The sequence below is a fragment of the Malus sylvestris genome, chromosome 3 (genome assembly GCF_916048215.2).
Source record: "Malus sylvestris chromosome 3, drMalSylv7.2, whole genome shotgun sequence".
Taxonomy (NCBI): Eukaryota; Viridiplantae; Streptophyta; class Magnoliopsida; order Rosales; family Rosaceae; genus Malus; species Malus sylvestris.
The window spans coordinates 12,791,419-12,814,526 of record NC_062262.1 but is presented as its reverse complement, the minus strand read 5'-3'; the positions used below and the strand labels follow the sequence as shown (position 1 = coordinate 12,814,526).

Sequence of the window (23,108 nt, the reverse complement as noted above, 5' to 3'; positions counted from 1 at the left end):
TTTAGAATAGGAATGTGATTGTGTAAATCCTAGGGAATTTGGGAATGTATCTTATATTCCTATTAGGACTAGATTACCTATTAAATGTTGTAATCCTAAAGGGAAAGGTTTTACCCTTCCTACTACTATAAATAAAGGCACAATGGGATGAATCAAACACACCTCACAATTAAATCAATCTCTCTTCTTCCTAAAGCTTGCCGCACCCCTCTATCTCTATAACCCTAGATCACTCAATCAAATAGGCCTACAACAGAAACAACTATATTACATTTATAATATTTGAAAACAAAACTCCAATATCACGTAATTTTTGTTACTAATATGCATAGAAATCATGACATTAAGATTTTTCTTTTCTAAATCCGAATAAGCTATTTGAAAACATTTAACTTAATAAAATAATGTAAAATAAGTGTAGATGAGAAGTAATAGACTCAAAGTCAATGTTATTAAGGGTAATTTATACATCTAAAAATATGAATTTGGTTTACCTAGCATTATCCTAATATATATATACACACACACAAAAATATATAATCTATAAATGTACAATGACATCTCAAAGAAAGGAGACTTTGGCATTGTATTGACTTTAATGGCTGGGATAATTGCTTAAAGGTAAAAGAACTTAATTACAAAAATTAGACATAATCCACTCGCTTATCTATCAACTTAATAAAAGCACAAAAGAATTTATAGCGAACTAATCGTGGTTGGAGAAGTTTTCATGTTCGACTCACAAGAATGCGATTATGATACATACATTTGTTGTTAGTTTGATGTTAAGTTGTTGCCTTAGATGACTTAACATCTCATCCTACAAGTATCTTTGTAAATATTTTATAATTTGTCAATTAAAAGAAAGTTATGATTCCGGCATGAAAATTTCGTTTCAATCCGAACATTTCCAAATAAAAAGAAATTATATGAAATAATAGAGATTCCGAAAATTCTGAAGTATTCATTTGACCCCAAAAAAATCAATGTATCCTATCAGAAATGGGTCGAAACAAGATAGAGCAAGAAAGAGGTGATGGCAACTACCCTTTGGAGAAAGTTAAATTGATCTTGTCCAGTCACCGTCCAATTTATATATATATAATTTTTTTTTTTTTGGTCAAACAATAGATTTTGTTAGATTAAATGTTAAATTAGTCATCAACGAGATTTGAACACACGCCGTCATATAAGGGCTCAACACATTTCCACCATTATGGTAAAAGGTCATTTGCACTTCCCTATTTATATTGCAAACTACATATTTATTTGATAAATACAATTACTAAAAAATAAAGCTTTTACGTTGACATTTGTGACTACATTTGCTTTTAGTGGTTATAGTTTATTTTTTCTATAAGAGTGAGTAGATTTGAGAGCTTAACAAAAAAAAAAAAAATTGGACGGTAGCCGGTAAGTTATCTTTGTATTTTTTTTAGTTCTAAATGGAGGTTATATCCAACTGCACATCTGTTATCGTCTTAATATGATTTTATGAAGTGTTCAAACTGAATAACTTTTTACAAATATAATAAGGAGAATAGAAGAATCTGATTGTGAAAATATATTAATAACAAATGAATAGACAAACACGTTCCCCCATTAAATCAATACAAGTTCTTCAATTAACTCAATATTTTTTAGGACCATTAAAATTTCAATGATCAAGATGTGATCGTGACAACTGAAGTGCAAATAATCTTGCTTTTACGTTTCTTGTTTCGTGATGTGACACCAAAAACATTATCCTCTGTGCCACTTGCTTGTTTTGTTTCTAGAAAATCATTTTCTTTTGATTTTGATTTTTGACTCGCATTTTAATCGAAAGTGGCATGTTTTGTTTCTAGAAAATCATTTTCTTCACTTTGAACTGTCTGCTTCAAAAACAGTTGTAAGAACGAAAGTTCAACCTCAAGATGTGATAAGTCCACATCGGGGTACCAAATGAAACGACGAGTAAAGCCAGAAAACAAGTGTCATCCGTAACTGGAATCAAATTGTTGACAAGTTTATGTCGGGTCCTAAATCACTATTTGTTAAAACGATGTAATCATGGTTAACTATCACAAGTATTCTTCTGAAATCGCCGAAATTAGGTTCATTAAGTGAGCCATAGATTCATTGGCACACTATTATGCCGATCGCTTTTGCTCAAGGATAGTACTATCCACACCTGTTTTTACTTCTCACATACCCCTCTCAATTTCCAACCGTCAGATCAAATGAACTGAAGATGATCAATGGTCAAAAATTATCAAAGACGTGTGAGAGGTAAAACAAGTGCTTGAATAGCACTATCCTTTCACAATCATATAAAGTAGAAGACAAAATAAAAAAGGATCACTAATCAACCAGATAAAATGTTGTGAATTCTAATGTTCCTTGAGGAAGACATACAAAGTAATGACAACAAACAAAACGTAAAATTGCTTGTCCGTCAACCTCCACTTCCCGAACATTGTCACAGCCCAAAGAACCTCTAACATTAGCAATGCAGGTACATATAAACTCAAACAAACCTGCAATACTTGCACTACAGAAACTAGCCCAGATGGCATCAATCCTCAAAAGCTAGCCAAAAAATAAAAGCCGCTTTCCACAACATGTATATCTATGATACAGGAATGGACCACCATGAGCACAACAAAAGATTAAATAAAGCCTCACATTGCGCGAGCATTCAAAAACTGAACCAAAAGAAGAATTAGCATGCAAACATTCACATCACGCGCATGCATCACTTCACTCCACTAGCAGCAGTAGTACATAAGATACAACGCATACGGGAACCACCCGATTGGGTATCATCATCACCATTGTCATCCACATCACTGTCGTCATACCCATAATCGTCTACTCTCTCACTAGGAGTGGCCACACTCCCTTTCATTTCACTCGTATAGGTGGAATCCATAAGACAAGTCATGTGATAAGCATGACAGCAAAAGAAAACAATGACATTAACACTTTGTATAGAAAAAGGATCGAAACACATGCAACACCTTGCACCGCCCCTGGGTTTTGACTTAACCTCCATACTTCTCACACCTACCGATTTTTCGATCACCTGAGAAGCCCTACTATCATTTCTCTTTGACCGTGCCTCATCTTCTTCATTGCTCAAGTAAATTCCATGTGTTGCCTCTTTGTAGTATTTGACCAAGAGGTTGACAATATCAGCCTGTTTTCCCAATTACACCAAATCGATAATTTTTACAGTGCTCCGTTATTCAAATCAGAGGCAAAAAAATTTACATGGGAAACAGGAGTACCTTGAGAATATCATTGCACCCATGCCTTAAAGATGTTTCAGTCCTGTAATTGGTGACGATTTTGACTAGCCGATCCCTGAGCCTGAAAAATCAAAATTACATAAGGTTAATACAGATATTTATGTAAAAATTACTCATAAAACTTCATGCTTACAACCGAAAAATATCAAAGTTCTGCATGTATACAAATGTACACAGTTGCACCTAATGATTTGCAACATCAATTTGGAAGATGCAATGGTGGAGCTTAACTGGGACCACTAGAAACTGGTAACACAATTTTTCAACAATTACTAAGTGAAATCAATTCGTAAATGTTGGTAGCTGATCCCAACTTGGTCAAAATGGGACAATCTAATGCTCCTATTTTAATCAATAATAACGACTCATAAGCTTCTCAAGAAATATATCCAAACAGAGCAACAAAAATTACAAACAACGAAATAATAGCAACTTATATGCATATCCATATACAGTTCCGATCTAATAATGACCTGACAACGACTATATAGCTCAACCTGTCAACCATTCCTTCAGTCACTGACCACTAAGATGCATTAAGATCACCAGCTGAACATCCTAGTTGTTCATATTTGCTATTCCACAGTCTAAGTCCTTATCACCTCATTCAAGAATCAAAACACTACACACTATGGCTATCCATAATCTCTACTTGTGTTGGCACAAATGGAACAATTCTAATATATATACTTTCACCACCAAAATACAAAGAAAACATGATAGCCCTTGAATTTGTGATAATCACATACAAAGTCAAGGAATGTCTATAGAAGAAAAGGACCCATCTCTACGTCTGTGTTTATTTATTTATCTAATTTAATAGGGAATAATTATCACAAATTAAAAGGGAGTTTTAACGAAAAGCCCACAGTACTGTTCACTTTAACGAAAAACCACATTTTTACACTAAAAAATCAATCCTGGTACTATTCACTTTACCCTTTATTTTGTCCTTATCGTTAAAACTCAAAGTTTTCAAGCCCTTTTCATTAGTTTTCCTAAATTAAAAGGGCGGTGTTATCCACACCCCTTTTTACTTTCCACACACACCCCTCTCGATTTGCGGCTGTCGAATCAAATGAATTGAGGAGGATCAAATGACAGAAATTAGCAGGGGGTATGTGGGAGGTAAAAAGAGGTGTGAATAGCACCACCCAATTAAATCAAGCAAGGCACGTACTATTGTATCTACAGCAAATCCAGACACGAAGAGGCAGGGGTCAGGGTTTTAACAAAAGAAGAAACATTATTACATAATCAATGCTATAAGCATGCATAACAAACACAATACTTTACCACCATATCAGTTGATGGAATCTCCAACAACAACAACAACAAAGCCTTTTCCCACTAAGTGGGGTCGGCTATATGAATCCTAGAACGCCATTGCGCTCGGTTTTGTGTCATGTCCTCCGTTAGATCCAAGTACTCAAGTCTTTTCTTAGGGTCTCTTCCAAAGTTTTCCTAGATCTTCCTCTACCCCTTCGGCCCTGAACCTCTGTCCCGTAGTCACATTTTCGAACCGGAGCGTCAGTAGGCCTTCTTTGCACATGTCCAAACCACCGGAACCGATTTTCTCTCATATTTCCTTCAATTTTGGCTACTCCTACTTTACCTCGGATATCCTCATTCCCAATCTTATCCTTTCTCGTGTGCCCATACATCCCACGAAGCATCCTCATCTCCGCTACACCCATTTTGTGTACGTGTTGATGCTTCACCTCCCAACATTCTGTGCCATACAACATCGCTGGCCTTATTGCTGTCCTATAAAATTTTCCCTTGAGCTTCAGTGGCCTACGACGGTCACACAACACGCCGGATGCACTCTTACACTTCATCCATCCAGCTTGTATTCTATGGTTGAGATCTCCATCTAATTCTCCGTTCTCTTGCAAGATAGATCCTAGGTAGCGAAAACGGTCACTTTTTGTGATCTTCGCTAGATTGCTCCAGTCATTAGTGTGGATAAGTATATAAATGGATAGAGATAGGAAAGCAAACACAAGATGTACGTGGTTCACCCAGATTAGCTACGTCCACGGAATAGAGGAATTCTCATTAATTGTGAAGGGTTTACACAAGTACATAGGTTCAAGCTCTCCTTTAGTGAGTACAAGTGAATGATTTAGTACAAATGACATTAGGAAATATTGTGGGAGAATGATCTCGTAACCACGAAACTTCTAAGTACCGGAGTGTGGTATCGTCTTGACTTTCCTTATCTGTCTCATAGGTAGATGTGGCATCTTCTCTGGAAGTACTCTTCCTCCATCCAGGGGTGGTATCTGTAACTGGTGGAGATGCACAAGGTAATGTATCAATGTCACTTGAAGCTTACTTGTAGTTTCAGGCTTGGTCAAGCGCGATACAAACCATGTAGTAGGAGTCCCCCAAGTCGCCGAGCTAGGGGATCTGCTGAAAGAGGTGACAGACAAGGTAAGCAATCAGAGCTCCGGCTGATTGTTCACATTCTTCCTATCTTGCAGGCAGCATGAAGGATAAAGAGAAGAAAAATGAGAAGAGATGATATGGGATACTTTTGCTTTTGAAGAAGTAACTTTCCACAGGCTTATTCTTGAACTGGGCTGGAGGGTTTTCTGGTTTCCTCCAGAGTATAAGGCCGACTGAAGAATTTGAGGGTCAAAACAAGTCCATCAAATCTAGAGTACGTTCGACCCTGCTGATATGGGATACTTTTGCTTTTGACAGAGTAGTGGATGTATCGGCACGTGTGCTGTTACGCTTGTCTCCACATGCTTCCTTGTATCCTTTTCACTTGCCCTATCTGTTCCTCAGGCAGATGCGGTATCTTCCCTGGAAGCATAAGATGTTGAAGATGAGTACTCGAGAGCAATGCCAGGTAAGTAATCAGGTAAGGGGTTCCAGGCAGTCAGTTCCTGGCTGAAAGCTTGATTCCAAGTGCTGACTGATTGCTCTCTTTCTCCTTGTCTTGCAGGTAAGAACAAGGCCAAAGGAGAAGACAGGGAAAAAGCATGATATGGGATACTCTTGCTTTTAACCCTGATGATATGAGATATTCTTGCTTTAGTATAGCTTGTTTACAGAGGTATTATCGGGGGGAAAGAAAGCTGAATATTTCGAAAGGCTTCGTTGGGAGTGCCCTCTCAGATAAGAGGAAGGGTTGAGCATTTTTGCAGGTCTGCCTGTCCGTTGGGGATGGAGGTCGACATATATAGGAGTCTCCCTAACATCAAGTAATAATGCTATTCCTTTACCCTACTTGGTCATAACACGGTAGTGGGAGCTGCCAGCTTCACAAGTTTTAACTCTGTCAGAGCACTTTGAAAAAGTGATCTGTGGTATCTGGAAAGCTGATGTTGCGTGTGAAGATTACAGACAAGCTTTATCCAAGGAGATCCAGCTCTTGAAGTTGGGAAAGTGGTGCCTCTTCGGTTTTCAAACAAGCAATCCTGTCGGGGATCTGGCTCTCGAGATTCGGAGAACGATGCCTCTTCGATTTTTGAGAAAGCAATCCTGCTGGGGGTCTGGCTCTCGAGATTCGGAGAGCGGTGTCTTCGATTTTTGAGAAAGTAATCATGTTGGGAGTCTGGCTCTCGAGATTCGGAGGGCGGTGCCTCTTCGATTTTGGAGCAAGCAATCTTGTTGGGAGTGTTTTCTCGAATGTGAGTAAAGGTTGGGCATGTTTGCTAGTCTACCTTGCCACGAAGCACAGAGGTTGACACACAGGGACTTTCCAATTATCCAGCAGTGGTACTGTTCCTTTACCCTCTCTTCGATTTTTGAGAAAGTAATCATGTTAGGAGTCTGGCTCTCGAGATTCGGAGGGCGGTGCCTCTTCGATTTTGGAGCAAGCAATCTTGTTGGGGTTGTTTTCTCGAATGTGAGTAAAGGTTGGGCATGTTTGCTAGTCTACCTTGCCACGAAGCACAGAGGTTGACACACAGGGACTTTCCAATTATCCAGCAGTGGTACTGTTCCTTTACCCTCTCTTCGATTTTTGAGAAAGTAATCATGTTGGGAGTCTGGCTCTCGAGATTCGGAGGGCGGTGCCTCTTCGATTTTGGAGCAAGCAATCTTGTTGGGAGTGTTTTCTCGAATGTGAGTAAAGGTTGGGCATGTTTGCTAGTCTACCTTGCCACGAAGCACAGAGGTTGACACACCGGGACTTTCCAATTATCCAGCAGTGGTACTGTTCCTTTACCCTTGTGGGTAATAATATGGTAGCTAGACCTTCAAAATTTATGTGTCTAAACTTTGTTAGTGTTGTTTCTTTGCTATTCTTTTACCCTTCTTGGTCAGAGCGATGTAGTGAGAGCTGCAAGCTTCACGTGTCTCAACTTTGTCAGAGAACTTTGGCAAAGTTATATGTGGTACCCATGAGCTACTGTTGCGTGTGGGAAATGGGTGATTGAACAGTACGATTCATGTGCTTTCTACTTAGCCAGAAATCTTCGACAGAATGCTCATAATTTCCGCAAAGCTGAGTGTGCGTGTGACAGGTGCTGACAAGGCTGGAAAAGTAGGTGCCTCTTCGATTTCTGAGATCGGCCCTCATGGTCTCTGAGCAGCCCAGCTTTTGAGAAAGCAAGCCTCTTCGATTTCTGAGATCGGCCTTCGTGGTCTTTGAGCAGCCCAGCTTTTGAGAAAGCAAACGCCTCTTCGATTTCTGAGATCGACCCTCGTGGTCTCTGAGCAGCCCAGCTTTTGAGAAAGCAAACGCCTCTTCGATTTCTGAGCAGGCGCCTCTTCGATTTCTGAAGCTTCGTCGAGTGCAGATTTTTATAGGGGCTGACATTAAGTTCCAAAGCACACTTGAATATCCACCAGTAGAAGCTCCATTCTTGCACTTCTAAGATCTTGATTTGTCCGACCTCTTCTCTTTTCAACACCTTTGAAAATGTCTGGCCCCTCCGACCGTCGTTTTGACTTGAACCTTGTTGAAGAGGCAGCCCCGCCTTCTCCAGACAACATATGGCGCCCATCCTTCGTCTCCCCTACTGGTTCTCTTACCGTTGGGGATTCCGTGATGAAGAATGATATAACCGCTGCGGTAGTGGCCAGGAACCTTCTCACTCCCAAAGATAACAGACTACTTTCCAAACGGTCTGATGAGTTGGCTGTTAAGGATTCTCTGGCTCTTAGTGTTCAGTGTGCAGGTTCTGTGTCTAATATGGCCCAACGCCTATTTGCTCGAACCCGCCAAGTTGAATCATTGGCGGCTGAAGTGATGAGTCTCAAACAGGAGATTAGAGGGCTCAAGCATGAGAATAAACAGTTGCACCGGCTCGCACATGACTATGCTACAAACATGAAGAGGAAGCTTGACCAGATGAAGGAATCTGATGGTCAGGTTTTACTTGATCATCAGAGATTTGTGGGTTTGTTCCAAATGCATTTATTGCCTTCGTCTTCTAGGGCTGTACCGCGTAATGAAGCTCCAAATGATCAACCTCTGATGCCTCCTCCTTCTAGGGTTCTGTCCAGTACTGAGGCTCCGAATGATCCCCCTCCGGTGCCTTCTCTTTCTGGGGCTCTACCGACTGCTGAGACTTCTCCTAAGCAACCTTTGTGAAGGCTCCCTCTTGTTTGTTTATTTTGACTCAAGTATATATACATATTTGTAACTTATCGGGGATATCAATAAATAAGCTTTCCTTCATTTCAACGTATTGTGTTAAATACACCAAAGCCTTCTTCGCTAAGTTCTTTGAATTTTCTTTTGTTGAAGCTTGTATGTTGAAGCTTTGTGAGTGGAGCATGTAGGTTGAGGTAGTGTTTCCTTAATTTCCCGAGTGAGGAAAACTTCTCGGTTGGAGACCTGGAAAATCCAAGTCACTGAGTGGGATCGGCTATATGAATCTTAGAACGCCATTGTGTTCTGTCCTGTGTCATGTCCTCCGTTAGATCCAAGTACTCTAAGTCTTTTCTTAGGGTCTCTTCCAAAGTTTTCCTAGGTCTTCCTCTACCCCTTCGGCCCTGAACCTCTGTCCCATAGTCGCATCTTCTAATCGGAGCGTCAGTAGGCCTTCTTTGCACATGTCCAAACCACCGTAATCGATTTTCTCTCATCTTTCCTTCAATTTCGGCTACTCCTACTTTACCCCGGATATCCTCATTCCTAATCTTATCCTTTCTCGTGTGCCCACACATCCAACGAAGCATTCTCATCTCCGCTACACCCATTTTGTGTACGTGTTGATGCTTCACCGCCCAACATTCTGTGCCATACAGCATCGCCGGCCTTATTGCCGTCCTATAAAATTTTCCCTTGAGCTTCAGTGGCAAAGATTATGAAAATAACATTTCCATCCGTCTTTAACCGCGTTCTCTGTAGCAAGAACCTTTCCATCCTCATCCTTGATGCACCTCACTTGGTTTAGGTCCCTTGTCTTCTTTTCCCTTGCTCTACCTAGTTTATAGATATCCAACTCTCCTTCTTTGGTATCTAGTCGCTTATACATATCGTCATAAGCCGCTAACTTAGCTTCTCTCACAGCTTTCTTCGCCTCTTGCTTCGCTTTTCTATACCTTTCACCATTTTCATCGGTCCTATCCTTGTATAAGGCTTTACAACATTCCTTCTTAGCCTTCACCTTTGTTTGTACCTCCTCATTCCACCACCAAGATTCCTTTTGGTGTGGGGCAAAGCCCTTGGACTCTCCTAATACCTCTTTTGCTACTTTTCGGATACAACTAGCCATGGAATCCCACATTTGGTTAGCTTCCCCCTCTCTATCCCACACACACTGGGTGATTACTTTCTCTTTGAAAATGGCTTGTTTTTCTTCTTTTAGATTCCACCATCTAGTCCTTGGGCACTTCCAAATCTTGTTCTTTTTTCTCACTCTTTTGATATGTACATCCATCACCAACAAGCGATGTTGATTAGCCACGCTCTCTCCTGGTATAACTTTGCAATCCTTACAAGTTATACGATCCCCTTTCCTCATTAGAAGAAAATCTATTTGTGTTTTTGACGACCCACTCTTGTAGGTGATCACATGTTCTTCTCTCTTCTTAAAGAAGGTGTTGGCTAAGAAGAGATCATATGCCATTGCAAAATCCAAGATAGCTTCCCCATCCTCGTTTCTCTCCCCAAAACCATGGCCACCATGAAAACCTCCATAGTTGCCTGTCTCCCTGCCCACGTGTCCATTTAAATCTCCTCCTATAAATAACTTCTCCGTCTGAGCAATTCCTTGCACCAAGTCTCCAAGGTCTTCCCAAAATTTCTCCTTCGAACTCGTATCCAACCCTACTTGAGGTGCGTACGCACTAATCACATTGATAAGTTCTTGTCCTATTACAATCTTGATTGCCATGATTCTATCTCCTACCCTCTTGACATCTACAACATCTTGTGTCAAGGTCTTGTCCACGATGATGCCAACACCGTTTCTCGTTCTATTTGTGCCCGAATACCATAGTTTAAACCCTGAGTTTTCTAGATCCTTTGCCTTACGCCCAACCCACTTAGTTTCTTGTAGGCACATAATATTTATCCTTCTCCTCACCATAACTTCTACTACTTCCATAGATTTTCCCGTCAAGGTTCCTATATTCCACGTTCCTAAACGCATTTTGCTCTCTTGAACTCTACCCTTCTGTCCTAGCTTCTTCACCCTTCCCCGTCTAATAGGATCAAAGTACTTCTTTTGTGTGTCCCGTGTAAAGTTGATAGGAGCATATGCTCCAAACAACTTTGAGTGGAGTCGTTCGAAAAGAAGTTTCTATAGCCCCCTTGCTCATTTAACACTGCATCCGGGTGCCGATGGAGATACAGCGACCCTTGCTCACTTATCACTGTGCTCGGGCGCGCCACTTACGGGTGCCGATCAAAATTTCATTCAGCTTAAAATACAAGAAAGAAATACACCACCACAATATTCTGATCTAACTGACCTAGGAATCTCCAATCCGTTGGGAACCATATTCACAATATAGAGAGGATCTAGGTTTCCAACCGTGTGCTCCAATAACACGCCCACCTGTAAATTAGTAGAATAAAAAAATTAGAGGATACTGAAGAGGACTTGCAGCAAACTTTCCATAAATACCAAATCTGCAGGCTAGCCGGAATAATACCATTTCAGGTTTATCAAGACACTGCTGGATTAACTCCTCCCAGAGTTCATCATCATGTTGCATATTTACAAATTCTACAGCCTGTGCACAACCATAACACATCTTGTTATTGCCACAATTCAAAGTGAAGAGATAGCAAATAACCCCAAAGGAACAACTAAAGACTTATGTTGTAAGAATAGGTACCTCTTCAATATCCCCAAGTTTATTTATGATTACAGCAAGGGCTTGTTTAGCATTTCCCATTCTTCCAAGAATGAACACTTGCTCCCTTAAAAGATCTCTTCCAATACAAATTTCATATGCCTGATATATATATATATCACAAGTCAATGCATTGAAGAGCATTTAAATTTCATGATAACTGATTATTTATGAACTGTTCAAACCTTCTCCAGGGTATAATGTTGACTACTACGAAGAAAAGGAAGAAGCATCTTTGGATCATATTCTGCATAAAGCTCTACCTACCACAATAAACAAATGACACCACAAGAGTTAAACGGCATGCACACCAGCTATAGATACAATTTCACCACTCGGCACAACATCGTTCGAGAACCACTCGGCAATGTGAGAAAGCTCTTGCAGGAGAAGTAACAGAAAAAAATAAAAATAAATACCTTAAGAGATTCCTATATGGAAACTGTTAAAACAATTATATGCTACCGACTACATACTATTTACCAATAGCAAAGACCTGCAGTTTCAGTTTCAATCTTTCACTCATAACAAAAACATGAAAACCAGCAATACAAAGGTCTAATCCTAAAAGGAAAAACCAGTTCTTTCTTAAACTTGGAAATACTAAACAATCTTATAATGTCTGATATAATCACCCCGAGCGCATATGGATGTATTAGGATACAACTCATAGTACCCAAATTACATGAGAATGATAGTCTTCTCTACAATGGGAAATGACAAGGCAACTATCATGGTACCTACCATGCATTTAGTTAAATTAGAAAACAAAACTGTTTAATATAATAACCATTTGAAATCCTAACCAAAAGTTCCCATAAACCTAGTTGATTACATTTGTCTGCCCTTAAATCAGTTTTGCCATTATCTTGATAAGATATATAGAACATTTAAGAGACATATCAACTGATATCCAGAAAGATTCAACTACGTTTTGCAGGAAGTTGATGGAGGTAAGGCAATGATCAATTAAGTATAAGTAACTTCATAGCGCATACAATGAGAATTTCAAAGAACAGAAGCCAATATAATTACATGGGCAACTAAATTATTTTAGCTTTCCACAATACCTGCATATCGTGAAATTCTTTTCCAGAATGAGGATCTGCTTCAAATAGTGGATGCAAGTATGCATGCAAGAAATATCTGGAATCACACTTATCAATTGCATTCAAAAGTTGTTTAACAACTTCAGATGGAGTTATTAAATCCTTGTTTTGGATCAACAAAGGAACTGCAAGCTTGCAATCTAGCATCATTAACTGGACAACCTGAAAACGTAGAGGCAACAACCAAGCACATAAAATTAGCATGGCCAAGCATGATAGTAAAAATAAAACACCCATAAATTGAAAATTATTCCTCTCTTATTTATCAATTACACACATCCCCAACCCCTAATATAACATTAAGTAGGTAATATTGATGTTTTCTATATTAGAAAGACAATGACAACGCCATCATTGATATCAGAACCAACTTTTTTATGAAATTATGAAGGTTACCTCCTTAGGAAAATCACAAAAAGACCATTATTAATTTTGGAAACATAAGACATTTCTATGGATAGCAGTAAATAGAGAAACTATAAATTCCAATTTACAACATATAAATTGTGAACATATTTACCATACCTTTTCCCGAATAGAATCATACAAATTGTGCTTTTCAATGAAGGAAAATATGTCTGGCTTCAAAAGCTGTAAATCCAAAAAAGAACAAAAGAAATTTCCAGTTAATATCAAAACACAGTAATTGATGCAACAGCTCAATTCCCAAATTACATTAAGAAGATGTTAAATATTATGTAATCAATTCTAACTTTCGCTGTGCTTTGCGAATAAAGGTGTTGCATGTGAACATGCATCAAGAACACCTACATCAGCATATAGTGCAAATGCTTTCTCATATTGCCCATCAATCTCATACAACACTGCTAGTGCCTGAAAAAGGGAAGTGATGTAAAAAAATCAGAATTATCATATATTAAAAACTCATATTCCAAGTAGATAATTCCTGACTGACCTCCTTAAGGGCATCTGTCATGGACGATGTATTAAGCTGAGGTTCTATAGCTGAGATAACAGGCAATGAAGAGTAGATCACGGGTGGCCAAGATTTAACAGTTGACAAAAGCTCCTTATGAAAAGATGGATTTGTAGCGAGAGCTACAAGAGCAACCTTACAGCACAGAGAAGAAAAGATAAATAAACAAAAAAAAAGATATCAAGCTTTTCTTGGTTGTCAAATAAAAGAGTGTAAAAAAGATTAGAGGTCACACTGCAATTAAAAATGTTATCCTCACAAACCTCATAAGCAGTATCACGAAGTCTTGGGTTTTCTGTTGGAATGTATTGGACTAATACGGGAAGCTGACGCAAATGAGCAAAGTGGAAAACCCATCTGTGAAGCACAGTCCGCTCCGAGTTATTTGGACGAATTGCATGCTAGAATTTCCAATTATTTACTGGGAAGATTGTAAAAAACGGGTCACAAAAAATGGTAGTTAATACCTTTCCCATGCTGAAGCAGATCCTCGCAACAATTTAGGACATACAGATGCGGCTTCAGCATATTTTCTTTCCACAATCATATGATCAAGGTATCTAGAACCAACCTAGAGAAACGAAAGGAAAATTAAGCATACTGTGCAATTAACTAAATCTCCAGGAATTTTAACAGTGAGAGTATAAGGGAATAAGCTCTTGAATTACATAACAAGGCCAAAAAATCTTACAGAGCTTCTCTGTAGTTTTTCTTTGGTTATATCTATGTTGTTTGTCATTTCCCTTATTGTTAATAATCTCATAAGACCAAGGTGCATAAGAAACTAAGTGATCCATATTCATATATGAGACAACTCACTTAAGTGGACTCCACGTCAAAGCTAAGAAAAAGTGGTACTCCATAATTTTAGCCAGAAGGCTAAAAATTGTGCAGCTAAGAAACTTGTCAATATGGTAGGTTTTTTTTATGTCAAAGTCAATTTGGTACTTGTATCAACAGGAATATGGCCAGGGACAACCAGAAATTTTTTATAGTGGACTTTGAACAATGTTAAGTAAAACTATTGACAAAAATTTTTTGGAGTAATACTCTTAAAGAAAGAGGAAGGCAATAAGGGACACACAAACCAGTAATCACATCATGTGGTCACTAGAATTCACTTGTTAATTTGTAATAGACACATAATCTGTTACATAGTCTGGTAAGAAATAGATACTCCAGTATGACTTAAGGGGGAAAAAACCAACAAAATAAACTATCTTCTCTATATAAATTTGACGCGCTTTTTTTCTCTAATTCCTCACAGCACAATTCACTAAACCATGATTTAGTCAAAATCACATCTTGAGGCTGAATGACTAGAAAGACATTGTATTTATAATAGTGTGAATGAAAGGGAGTGTTGTGGGTAATGTGTGCTACCTGTCTCCTTTACACATGAGTACTTGTTCCCCCAACAACAGGAAAAAAAAATGTGAGTTGGGGCAGCTACCCCCAATGTGCCTTAGCTGCCTATGTCCTTGATTATGGCACTTAGAAACTAATTTGAAAGTGAACGCTACATGTTACTTGAGGAAGAAAAGAGCTCCTATAATGCACAAAACATAATACAGACACACAGCTACCTTTTCTCTATTGTGATATGAAAACAAGAATGAATTGATAATACCTCATCAAGAAGTTCACTCCGTCCCTGGCCTGCTTCAACTGCAGCCAAAGCTTTTTCATGCCAACCATGTTGAAGAAGCCAAGCAATATGATCTTCAGCATCTCTGAAAAGAATAAATGCATTCGTTTCTTATCAAATTAGCAGGACCCCGATTAAAATATCTTCAATTCTGAAGATTTTATGATTGAATAAAATTCAACGTATTCTCCTCCACTCAAGTACCCCTCAAATTCTTATCAAATCAATCTCAAAGACATAAACTAATGTGACCACTACACAAGTATTGGAAAAAATTACAGTGCCAATAATCCATTTAAGCTCATTCCCTAAACATCCTCAAGTCATGTGTCAAAATAAGAAGGCAACCATTAGAGGGGGGATGTACAAAACATAAAAGCATAGTCAGATATGATGTACTAAATTTAAAAGAAGTTTACACAAAAAAATTAATACGAAAAGTCCTATGATTTAACTCATAATTTTACTACTTGTTATTCTTAAAAAATAAAAAAATAAATAAATGCAGATTTTTGGATTGATATTCTTTGCCCCTTCAAAAATGGGGCCAGTGGTTTTAGCAAGTCATAGGCTGAGCTTCAGGTTCTAAATTCAGGAGATAACTGAAGGTGATTGTGCTCTATGCATCTTTACTGTTTGCCCCCCACCCCAAACCTTTGTTTTTTTAACTTCCTATAAGCCCAAGACCTCAGCAAAGGCTGGGACTGACAGCGTGAAAGAACCATATCTTCTAGAATTGTTCGGGATATCCCTAACCTTAACGTCTCAATTGGGGTTTTGGCAAATCATTTGTCCTATCAGCCAAGGTTTCATTTGGATGGAAGAATTGGGATTTGATATTTCAGTAGCTTAATTGGACCTTGGACGTGGACTTGATTAATCAAAATTCACACATATATTTGATTATTAAGCATACGAGGATTATGAATCTGTCGTTCCCCTAATCAAACTTATAGGCTTTCTACCATAAGGATGCTCACATTTAAGGAAAAATTTCCGGAATGCAATTCAATGATCGGAACCATTCAGTTCTTTGAAGGATTATCCGTGCCAAAAATCAGCTAAATCAGTAACAGTTTAGTCTGATTATCCACATTTTCATTTTAGCTTTATGTGTTTGGTAAGTTTAAGATAAACAAACAGTTTTGGATTTGGACAATTTTTTGCATGGATGACCCTTTATTGATGACTTAAGATACAGACGGTTCCAATTGTATAAATGCATTCTGGGGTCACCCTCAGAATGATGAGTGCACTTTTTCTTACAATATTGACATCCTTATCGTAGAAAGACTGATCAAATTTTGCATGTGTATTTTACTAACATTATAAAACAAGAGGGGCTTTTTTTTGTTAAGGAACAAGCATTTGTTGATAAAAGTAAACAGGGACAAGTTGTGCATCTTTCCTTGTGATCGGCCCTGGGTTTTTATCTTCTTCTGAAATTCTTCTTTGTCTTTATAATCATAGTCTATGCTTGTTGTTATTATCCTTAATTATGGATTTATAATGTCCAATTTTGCTACTTCTTGATTTCCTTCCCAATATTTAATCGGATTTTCTCCCCAAACTTGTGTTTCTTCTGCAATTCTAATTAAATCTTCTAGTTCAGGTCTTTTTAAACTTACTTTTACTTATAAATATCTGCTCTTCATTCTCCTCAATCATTTCATCATATGAGAAGTCTTCTTGGCTAGATCTAAGTCTTTTTCTAGTATTTCTTCTAATTTGCTAAGATCATTATCACTTTCTTCTTCATTTATGGCTATGAAACTTAATATTGATGAAATATCAAACTGCAACCCAGTAAAGCTGGAGGAGGTTCCATTCTTAAACTCTCCCCTCATGCCCCTAAATTAACGTGAGAAGAGAAAAATAATTAAAAAAATATGAAACCATATGCCACCAGCTCGACTTCCACCACTTTCTGGCACCTTCTTCACTGATGCCAGCACATCTTTCGTTGCCAGCGTCTCCTCTCCACCTACTCCTCTTTATTTCTGACTCTCTTCCACAGATGACACTTACTGCACATCGGAGGCCTACAAACATGGAGAACCACGTTTGCCCATCAGGCGGAGAAGGGGTGGCTGAGGCGTTGGACATGAACGCTTTGAGATGAAGAGGGGGCCTTTATGTTCTATGAACGGTGTTTGAATTGGGAAGCCATGGGTGTGGAAAGAAATTTTACTTCTGTTTTTTTTTTTTTAATTTCTCAATTTTATTTCAGGGTGAAATAGGAATTTCAAGAATTTTTCCTTAAAGTTGGGCGTGGAAAGAGATTTATTGGGTTCCAATAAAATTTCTCATTGGTTTTAATTTGGTAAGTTCTTATTCAGGGTTAAGATTATTGTCCCACTAAAATTTAAAAGAAAAAGATAAAGAAAACAATAACAAGATCTTTCTTTTTGTGATAAAAATGTTCTTAAACCATGGATGAGACGATGACACTAGATCATTCCAGGCCACAAGCACCTAAGTTTAGATCGTTCTGGGCCACAAGCACAGACAAGAACTTATTCTAGGAAAGAAAATCCAAAACTAATCCCAATAAAACTGAAAAGAATCTAAAACCTTATAAACATAGGAAATCAAAAGACTAAAACCCTAAATATTAAAATACTAAAACCCTAGAGATTAAAAGACTAAAACACCCATTGATTTAGGAAAGCCTTCACTTTGGCTCCACATCACATAGTTTTATCATAACACGGAGATCAATTCTTCAATATTAAACTCAAGAGTCAATGGAGAAAATTATTGTTATGTATTACAAATGTTTATATATTATTGACTCTAGAGGCACAAATAGAAAGAGACACTACTGACCTTGGTTTTGCAATGACTACATCCCTTGGGGAAACAATATAGTACAGTGGTTCATCACCTTCAGCCCACCGGCCGCCAGCATAGCTGCTACCTAGATTCAAACTAAAGGATTTTACAGCTATATAAATGTAAATTATTCTGCTATTATTTGACGATGACATTCAAAGATAAAGTATGTTAACCTGAGAAAGGAGCGTGAGCAAGGGAATAGTCCTTTGCCTTGTAATGCTCAAAGCCGTGTACAGGTAAGGCATCTGTTGAAAGTTCATCATTGTTCCATGTTACAATACGTACTTCTGGTCTCTGTGCATTTCCCTGCTTCAATATGTTATAAAAGTTAGAAACAATAACAGGGAACCAGTCATAGCATGACCTATAATAGAAGATGAAAAGTGGGTAACTTTCTATTTACTATACAGTTAATCAGGTATAGGTACAATGCCAGTTTTTCTAATAAATCCTTAGGCTAGTTGACTAATCAAAAAAATTTCCCCAATTGAATGTGATTCTGTCGTACATAAATGGAAAAGTTAACAAAATTCCCCTACAAGGGATTTACAATATGCTCAAATTTTCATGTTTTACATATTTGTATCCATAGAATGGGGGTAAGGCTAGCCGACATTCACCTCTCCCAGACCCTGCGTAAAGCGGGAGCCTTGTGCACTAGGTACGACAACATATTTGTATCCATAGACACACTATCCTGATATATAAAAAATTGAATAATATTGCATAACAAAAATGTATTAACAAGGGCTTTTTATATTAGCACCCCACAAAATGTTGAATGCACCCCACATTAAAATTTAATATTAATGACTTATTTACTCTACTATGCAATGACAATTTTGACCTTATTAGGTTTAAAAAATAATAATAATATTAACTTTTAACGTATTATTTATCTCCTTCAACTATCAAAACCCCTCACACCCTCCATTGTTGAATAAAACTCTAAGCAATGAAACTATAAACATGTTGATTAAGAAAAATTATTTTTGACGAATGGAACACGAAATTGGTGTTTTGAAAGCTTTGAAATCATTATTATTGTTATTGAAAAACATTCAATTGAACCTAAACATTTTTTCAAATCATTCAATTTGAAATCATTCGGCAAACTAAAGTTTAGATGGTTTGAAATCATTCGGCAAAATTAAAAATGACTGTTATAAGATTTGAGAAATGTGGGGTGTATAAAAAATGTGAGATGTGTATAGAAAATGTAAGGTGTATATTAAGAATGTGGGGTGTGAGGGTATTACGGGGAAGGAAGTGGGGTGTATTAAGATAATGTTTAATTGAAAAAGTAAATGTGAGGTGTATTAAGTATGTGGGGTTTATTCAACAATTTGTGGGGTGCTAATATAATAAGCCTTAATAAGATGCATGAGAATGATGTAAGAAAAAACAAAAAAGTGAATGATGTTCTATAAAGATAATGTGTCAGCTAGACATCCCTACAAGGGATTTACAATATGCTCAAATTTTCATGTTTTACATATTTGTATCCATAGACACTCTATCCTGATATATAAAAAATTGAATAATATTCATAACAAAAATGAATTAAAAAGATGCATGAGAATGATGTAAGAAAAAACAAAAAAGTGAACGATGTTCTATAAAGATAATGTGTCTGCTAGACATGAATGTTAATTTTCATTTTTCGTAACACAATTTAATAGTTATCTCAGGGTTTTGTTTAATAGATCTCAACAAAATCTTTTAATAAATATAATTTCATCAAAAATAGACATGTATAATGAATGGTTTGGTATTTGAAAGTTGTTTTAAGAAAATTTAATGGCATGTTACTTTTTGGATTTATATTTAATAAATGTCTGACTTTAACTTTCCTGCTTAACTTTAAAAGTTTAAAGGCCACCAGAATAAGCTAACAAAAAAATATATATCAGGGACCTAGATCTAATAATCCCTTTATTTCGTAGAACTTACTCACATAAAGCAAAATTGAGTCAGCATAATAATGGAAACTGAATAAAGTGAGGGAAGAAAATCCTGAAAACAAAAAAACCATAAAAACTGAAAATTTTGCACTGACAAATTATTCTACCAAAAAAAGTACCTGTCGTGATGGAACAGAGCTGCTAAATTCCTTTTCCCCATCTTCTTCACCAGGGATATATGCTAGAATGACCAAAGTATCACCAAAAGGGGCAATCCCGGAAATAAAATAGCTGGTCTGAAAGGATGCCACAATATCCACCTGGTTCATACCAGACATTGGGACATGCTTATATGTTCCATTGGTGGCTCTTGACTGATTTGTTTTTATCGATGTGATTTTGATTGATGTTCCCCAGCCAATGACCAACAATGAGTCATCCTGAATATGATGAAGTACAGTGAGCAATAAGGAAATGACACCACAACTACTTTATATGAAGAATGAAGAAGGTTGTGCAAATAGGAAAGGAAGCTTAGCTGGTACTTTTCACATCAAAAAGTCTTAATCTATCATGAAGCTGATTTAATAGGGACTCCGGGGTTAAATCAGTATTGAGATTGAACCATTAGTCCTAGAGTTATAAATGTTATAATGTCCAGAGGTAGAACTGGAATCTTACGATTTTTCTGTGCATTAGTCATGTCAAGTCTAAAGTTTTTCTAAGAGTTATGAGAGCATTAGGTGAATTTCCCTGGGTTCTACATCAGTTTTTCTTTCAACACAAGCGATACTGGGGGAGGGAGGATTCAAACACAAGAACTTGGGTGCAGAGGTAAATGCTCTTACACACGCGAGCAAGGCTTGCAGTTTTACATCAGTTGTTAAAGGAACTATTAGATACCACTATTTGAGATTCCCATTCCTCCCAATCTTGTATCCGACCCTTTCCCAATTAAGCGCATGCTGCCCCAGAACTCCAGCAATATGCCATAATGTCCCCTCTATAGTTTTCAAATCTCAACCCTATTTCATTACTTAATTAGACAAAATCCCTAAACTGTAAAACTTTAAAGTTCAAAATGCACTACAGAATCACCCAATACAAGCACTTTATGCAAGTTGCACTAACATGCACCGCATCAAAGCTTATAAAGTGTGGTCATGTGTGCAAGTAAATACTGTGAGCACACTTTCACTAACCTGCCAAAATAAGTGAGGGAGCAAAAGCTCAGGACGTGGGCTTCCTCGTGGCCTTTCAATGAATGTTATACGTTGATCATTTGCAGTATCGTACACTTTAACACCTGCATCATTTGCCCAGGCAATGAGACTTGTTCTCCACTTCACCGCATGTATAGGACCTTCACCAGAGTGCAAAACCTAGACATAAATTGCCTTAAGAAATTAAAAACACACTCGGAAATCCTTTTAACAGGCTACAAGTATAATTTTAGTACAAACCTGATCTTTAAAGCCCAGCCATCTTTTTGTATTAAAATATAAATGACCAGCTAAACCACCAGCTACAAATCTTCTAGATGATCTTCTTGCATAATCTGGGTCTAGTGCAATAGCTTTCATTGGGCGATGATACTCAAACTTCATTTTCTCATCAGTGAAAAGACTATTTATTACAACAGACCCATCGTCTGAACAGCTTCCTATAAATTCACCTTCTATGTCGAAGCTAAGATCATTCACTGCAGCAGTATGAGCAGGGAATTCCTTAACCTGTAAAGAAGCCAATCAAGTACATGATATTGGCATATTGCCTTCAATGATAAATCAGGCGCAAAATGCAACAGTATATCAACCATAACTGATATAGAGTATTAACACCCATAGCACAAAATATTCAGTATTGACAGCGGAATATAAGAATTGTGAGTTCAAAAACTACCTACAGACATCCCAAAGAAATCATCTTTGCAAACAATGTACAGATATTGCAAACTACCTACACTGCTTGTCAAGGTTAAACTTTGCATTCTCGAACCTATTGCATAGGTAATTTACCCATCAAACAATAAACGTTTTGAGTGGATTTTAGGACAAGTAGACTTAAGTCACCCTACAAGAGGTATAAGTTCACCATAGTTGAAAATTCAATTAACATGACAACGTCTGAACACGAAATTAAGAACAGGAAAATCAAAAGAAAAAAACTTTATAACTTCTGCATATAATGAAATTTAACTGAAGTAGCTTTCTTTTCCAGTTCCATTTGAGCTAATTGCGAAAACCCCGTTGACCATCCCAAAACTAAATGCAACTGGGTTAAAACCAGTACATTCAATTCCCAGTAAAACAGTGAAAATCTCAAAATTACCAAGAAACCCAGCTCCATCCAGCTCAACTTCAATCCACAACCTACCAAATCCCCAAGAATCGCACTAACCTACCGGTCAATGCAATAATCCCAACCACTATCATTCGAAATACGAAAATTGAATTGAATTCAAGCTCAGTTCCTCACCTGATTCCCGAGAAAATCGAGAATATGAACGGTGCCGCCGTGAGTCCCGAGCGCGATCATTCGTTCCGCGACGGCGATGCAGGACGCCACGTCGCTAGCCAATAGCGTGGGAATGCTGCCTCCCATTCGCTGGTACTTGAGCCTCGGCTCCTCCTCTTCCTCCTCCTCCTCTTCTTCCTCTTCCTCTTCTTCTTCCTCCTCGCCCTCTTCCTCTCTCTCATCGTCTCCTTCGACGCCGTTATCGGGCGGAATCGGAGCCATTGTTATGTACGTCTTCAGCTCTTCTCGTGGTTGTTCCGTCGCCTCGGAGAGACAAAGGTGGAAGAATGATTGAGTTGAGAACCGGGAGAGAGATCTGTTTGGTTCGAGTTTTTTCTTCCGAGGTATATTAATTTCCAAGGCGACAAAAGAGGGCCAGGGTTCTGCTGTCACCAATTTGGTGTCCCTTTCATGTCTCCTTTCTTTTTCATTGACACGTGTTCTCCTACTTATCCGGTTACTGTGTTAGGTCTTATTATGCAATTGGGTTCTGACGGCAAGGTGGAGTGGGTGTTGCGACTGCCGACTAGATTTTGTGGGTAGCTTATTCATTGGGTGTGTCATCGCTGTCGCGATCTCTTAGACTCC

The 23,108-nt window shown here is 38.0% G+C and overlaps 2 protein-coding genes across 3 annotated transcripts; both read right to left on the bottom strand.

Moving 5' to 3' along the window:
- Window positions 1-2,330: 2,330 nt before the first annotated feature.
- Window positions 2,331-22,870, bottom strand: LOC126614197 (vacuolar protein sorting-associated protein 41 homolog). Of its 2 annotated transcripts, none has more exons than XM_050281783.1 (19): window positions 22,482-22,870; window positions 21,467-21,736; window positions 21,206-21,385; window positions 20,183-20,443; window positions 18,273-18,408; window positions 18,091-18,181; window positions 15,244-15,346; window positions 14,081-14,184; window positions 13,877-13,970; window positions 13,593-13,748; window positions 13,448-13,510; window positions 13,202-13,267; window positions 12,638-12,838; window positions 11,753-11,830; window positions 11,550-11,669; window positions 11,364-11,444; window positions 11,181-11,266; window positions 3,273-3,354; window positions 2,331-3,181 (listed from the first exon to the last, which is right to left on the bottom strand). In XM_050281783.1, exons 1-19 carry the CDS (start codon window positions 22,740-22,742, stop codon window positions 2,738-2,740), a joined length of 2,877 nt encoding a protein of 958 aa, XP_050137740.1. In that variant the 5' UTR covers window positions 22,743-22,870; the 3' UTR covers window positions 2,331-2,737. The 2 variants fall into 2 exon arrangements, with proteins under 2 accessions (XP_050137740.1, XP_050137741.1); XM_050281784.1 differs by having other exon boundaries at window positions 18,273-18,405; window positions 22,482-22,868.
- LOC126614201 (uncharacterized) lies at window positions 3,363-11,174 on the bottom strand. The gene is made up of 2 exons (XM_050281790.1): window positions 9,261-11,174; window positions 3,363-4,789 (listed from the first exon to the last, which is right to left on the bottom strand). The coding sequence occupies exon 1, from the start codon at window positions 10,856-10,858 to the stop codon at window positions 9,554-9,556; it is 1,305 nt and encodes a 434-aa protein (XP_050137747.1). The 5' UTR covers window positions 10,859-11,174; the 3' UTR covers window positions 3,363-4,789; window positions 9,261-9,553.
- Window positions 22,871-23,108: the final 238 nt, after the last annotated feature.

What these genes read in the sequence shown, in the direction of transcription:
- LOC126614201 (XM_050281790.1), bottom strand. Translation starts at nt 10,858, where the DNA reads ATGCGTTTAGGAACGTGGAATATAGGAACCTTGACGGGAAAATCTATG.
- LOC126614197 (XM_050281783.1), bottom strand. Translation starts at nt 22,742, where the DNA reads ATGGCTCCGATTCCGCCCGATAACGGCGTCGAAGGAGACGATGAGAGA. An exon ending in TCCCTCACTTATTTTGGCAG is followed by an intron (nt 20,444 to 21,205) that starts GTTAGTGAAAGT and finishes CATCATATTCAG; the next exon opens with GATGACTCATTGTTGGTCAT. An exon ending in GTCTTGATAAACCTGAAATG is followed by an intron (nt 11,267 to 11,363) that starts GTATTATTCCGG and finishes ACTAATTTACAG; the next exon opens with GTGGGCGTGTTATTGGAGCA.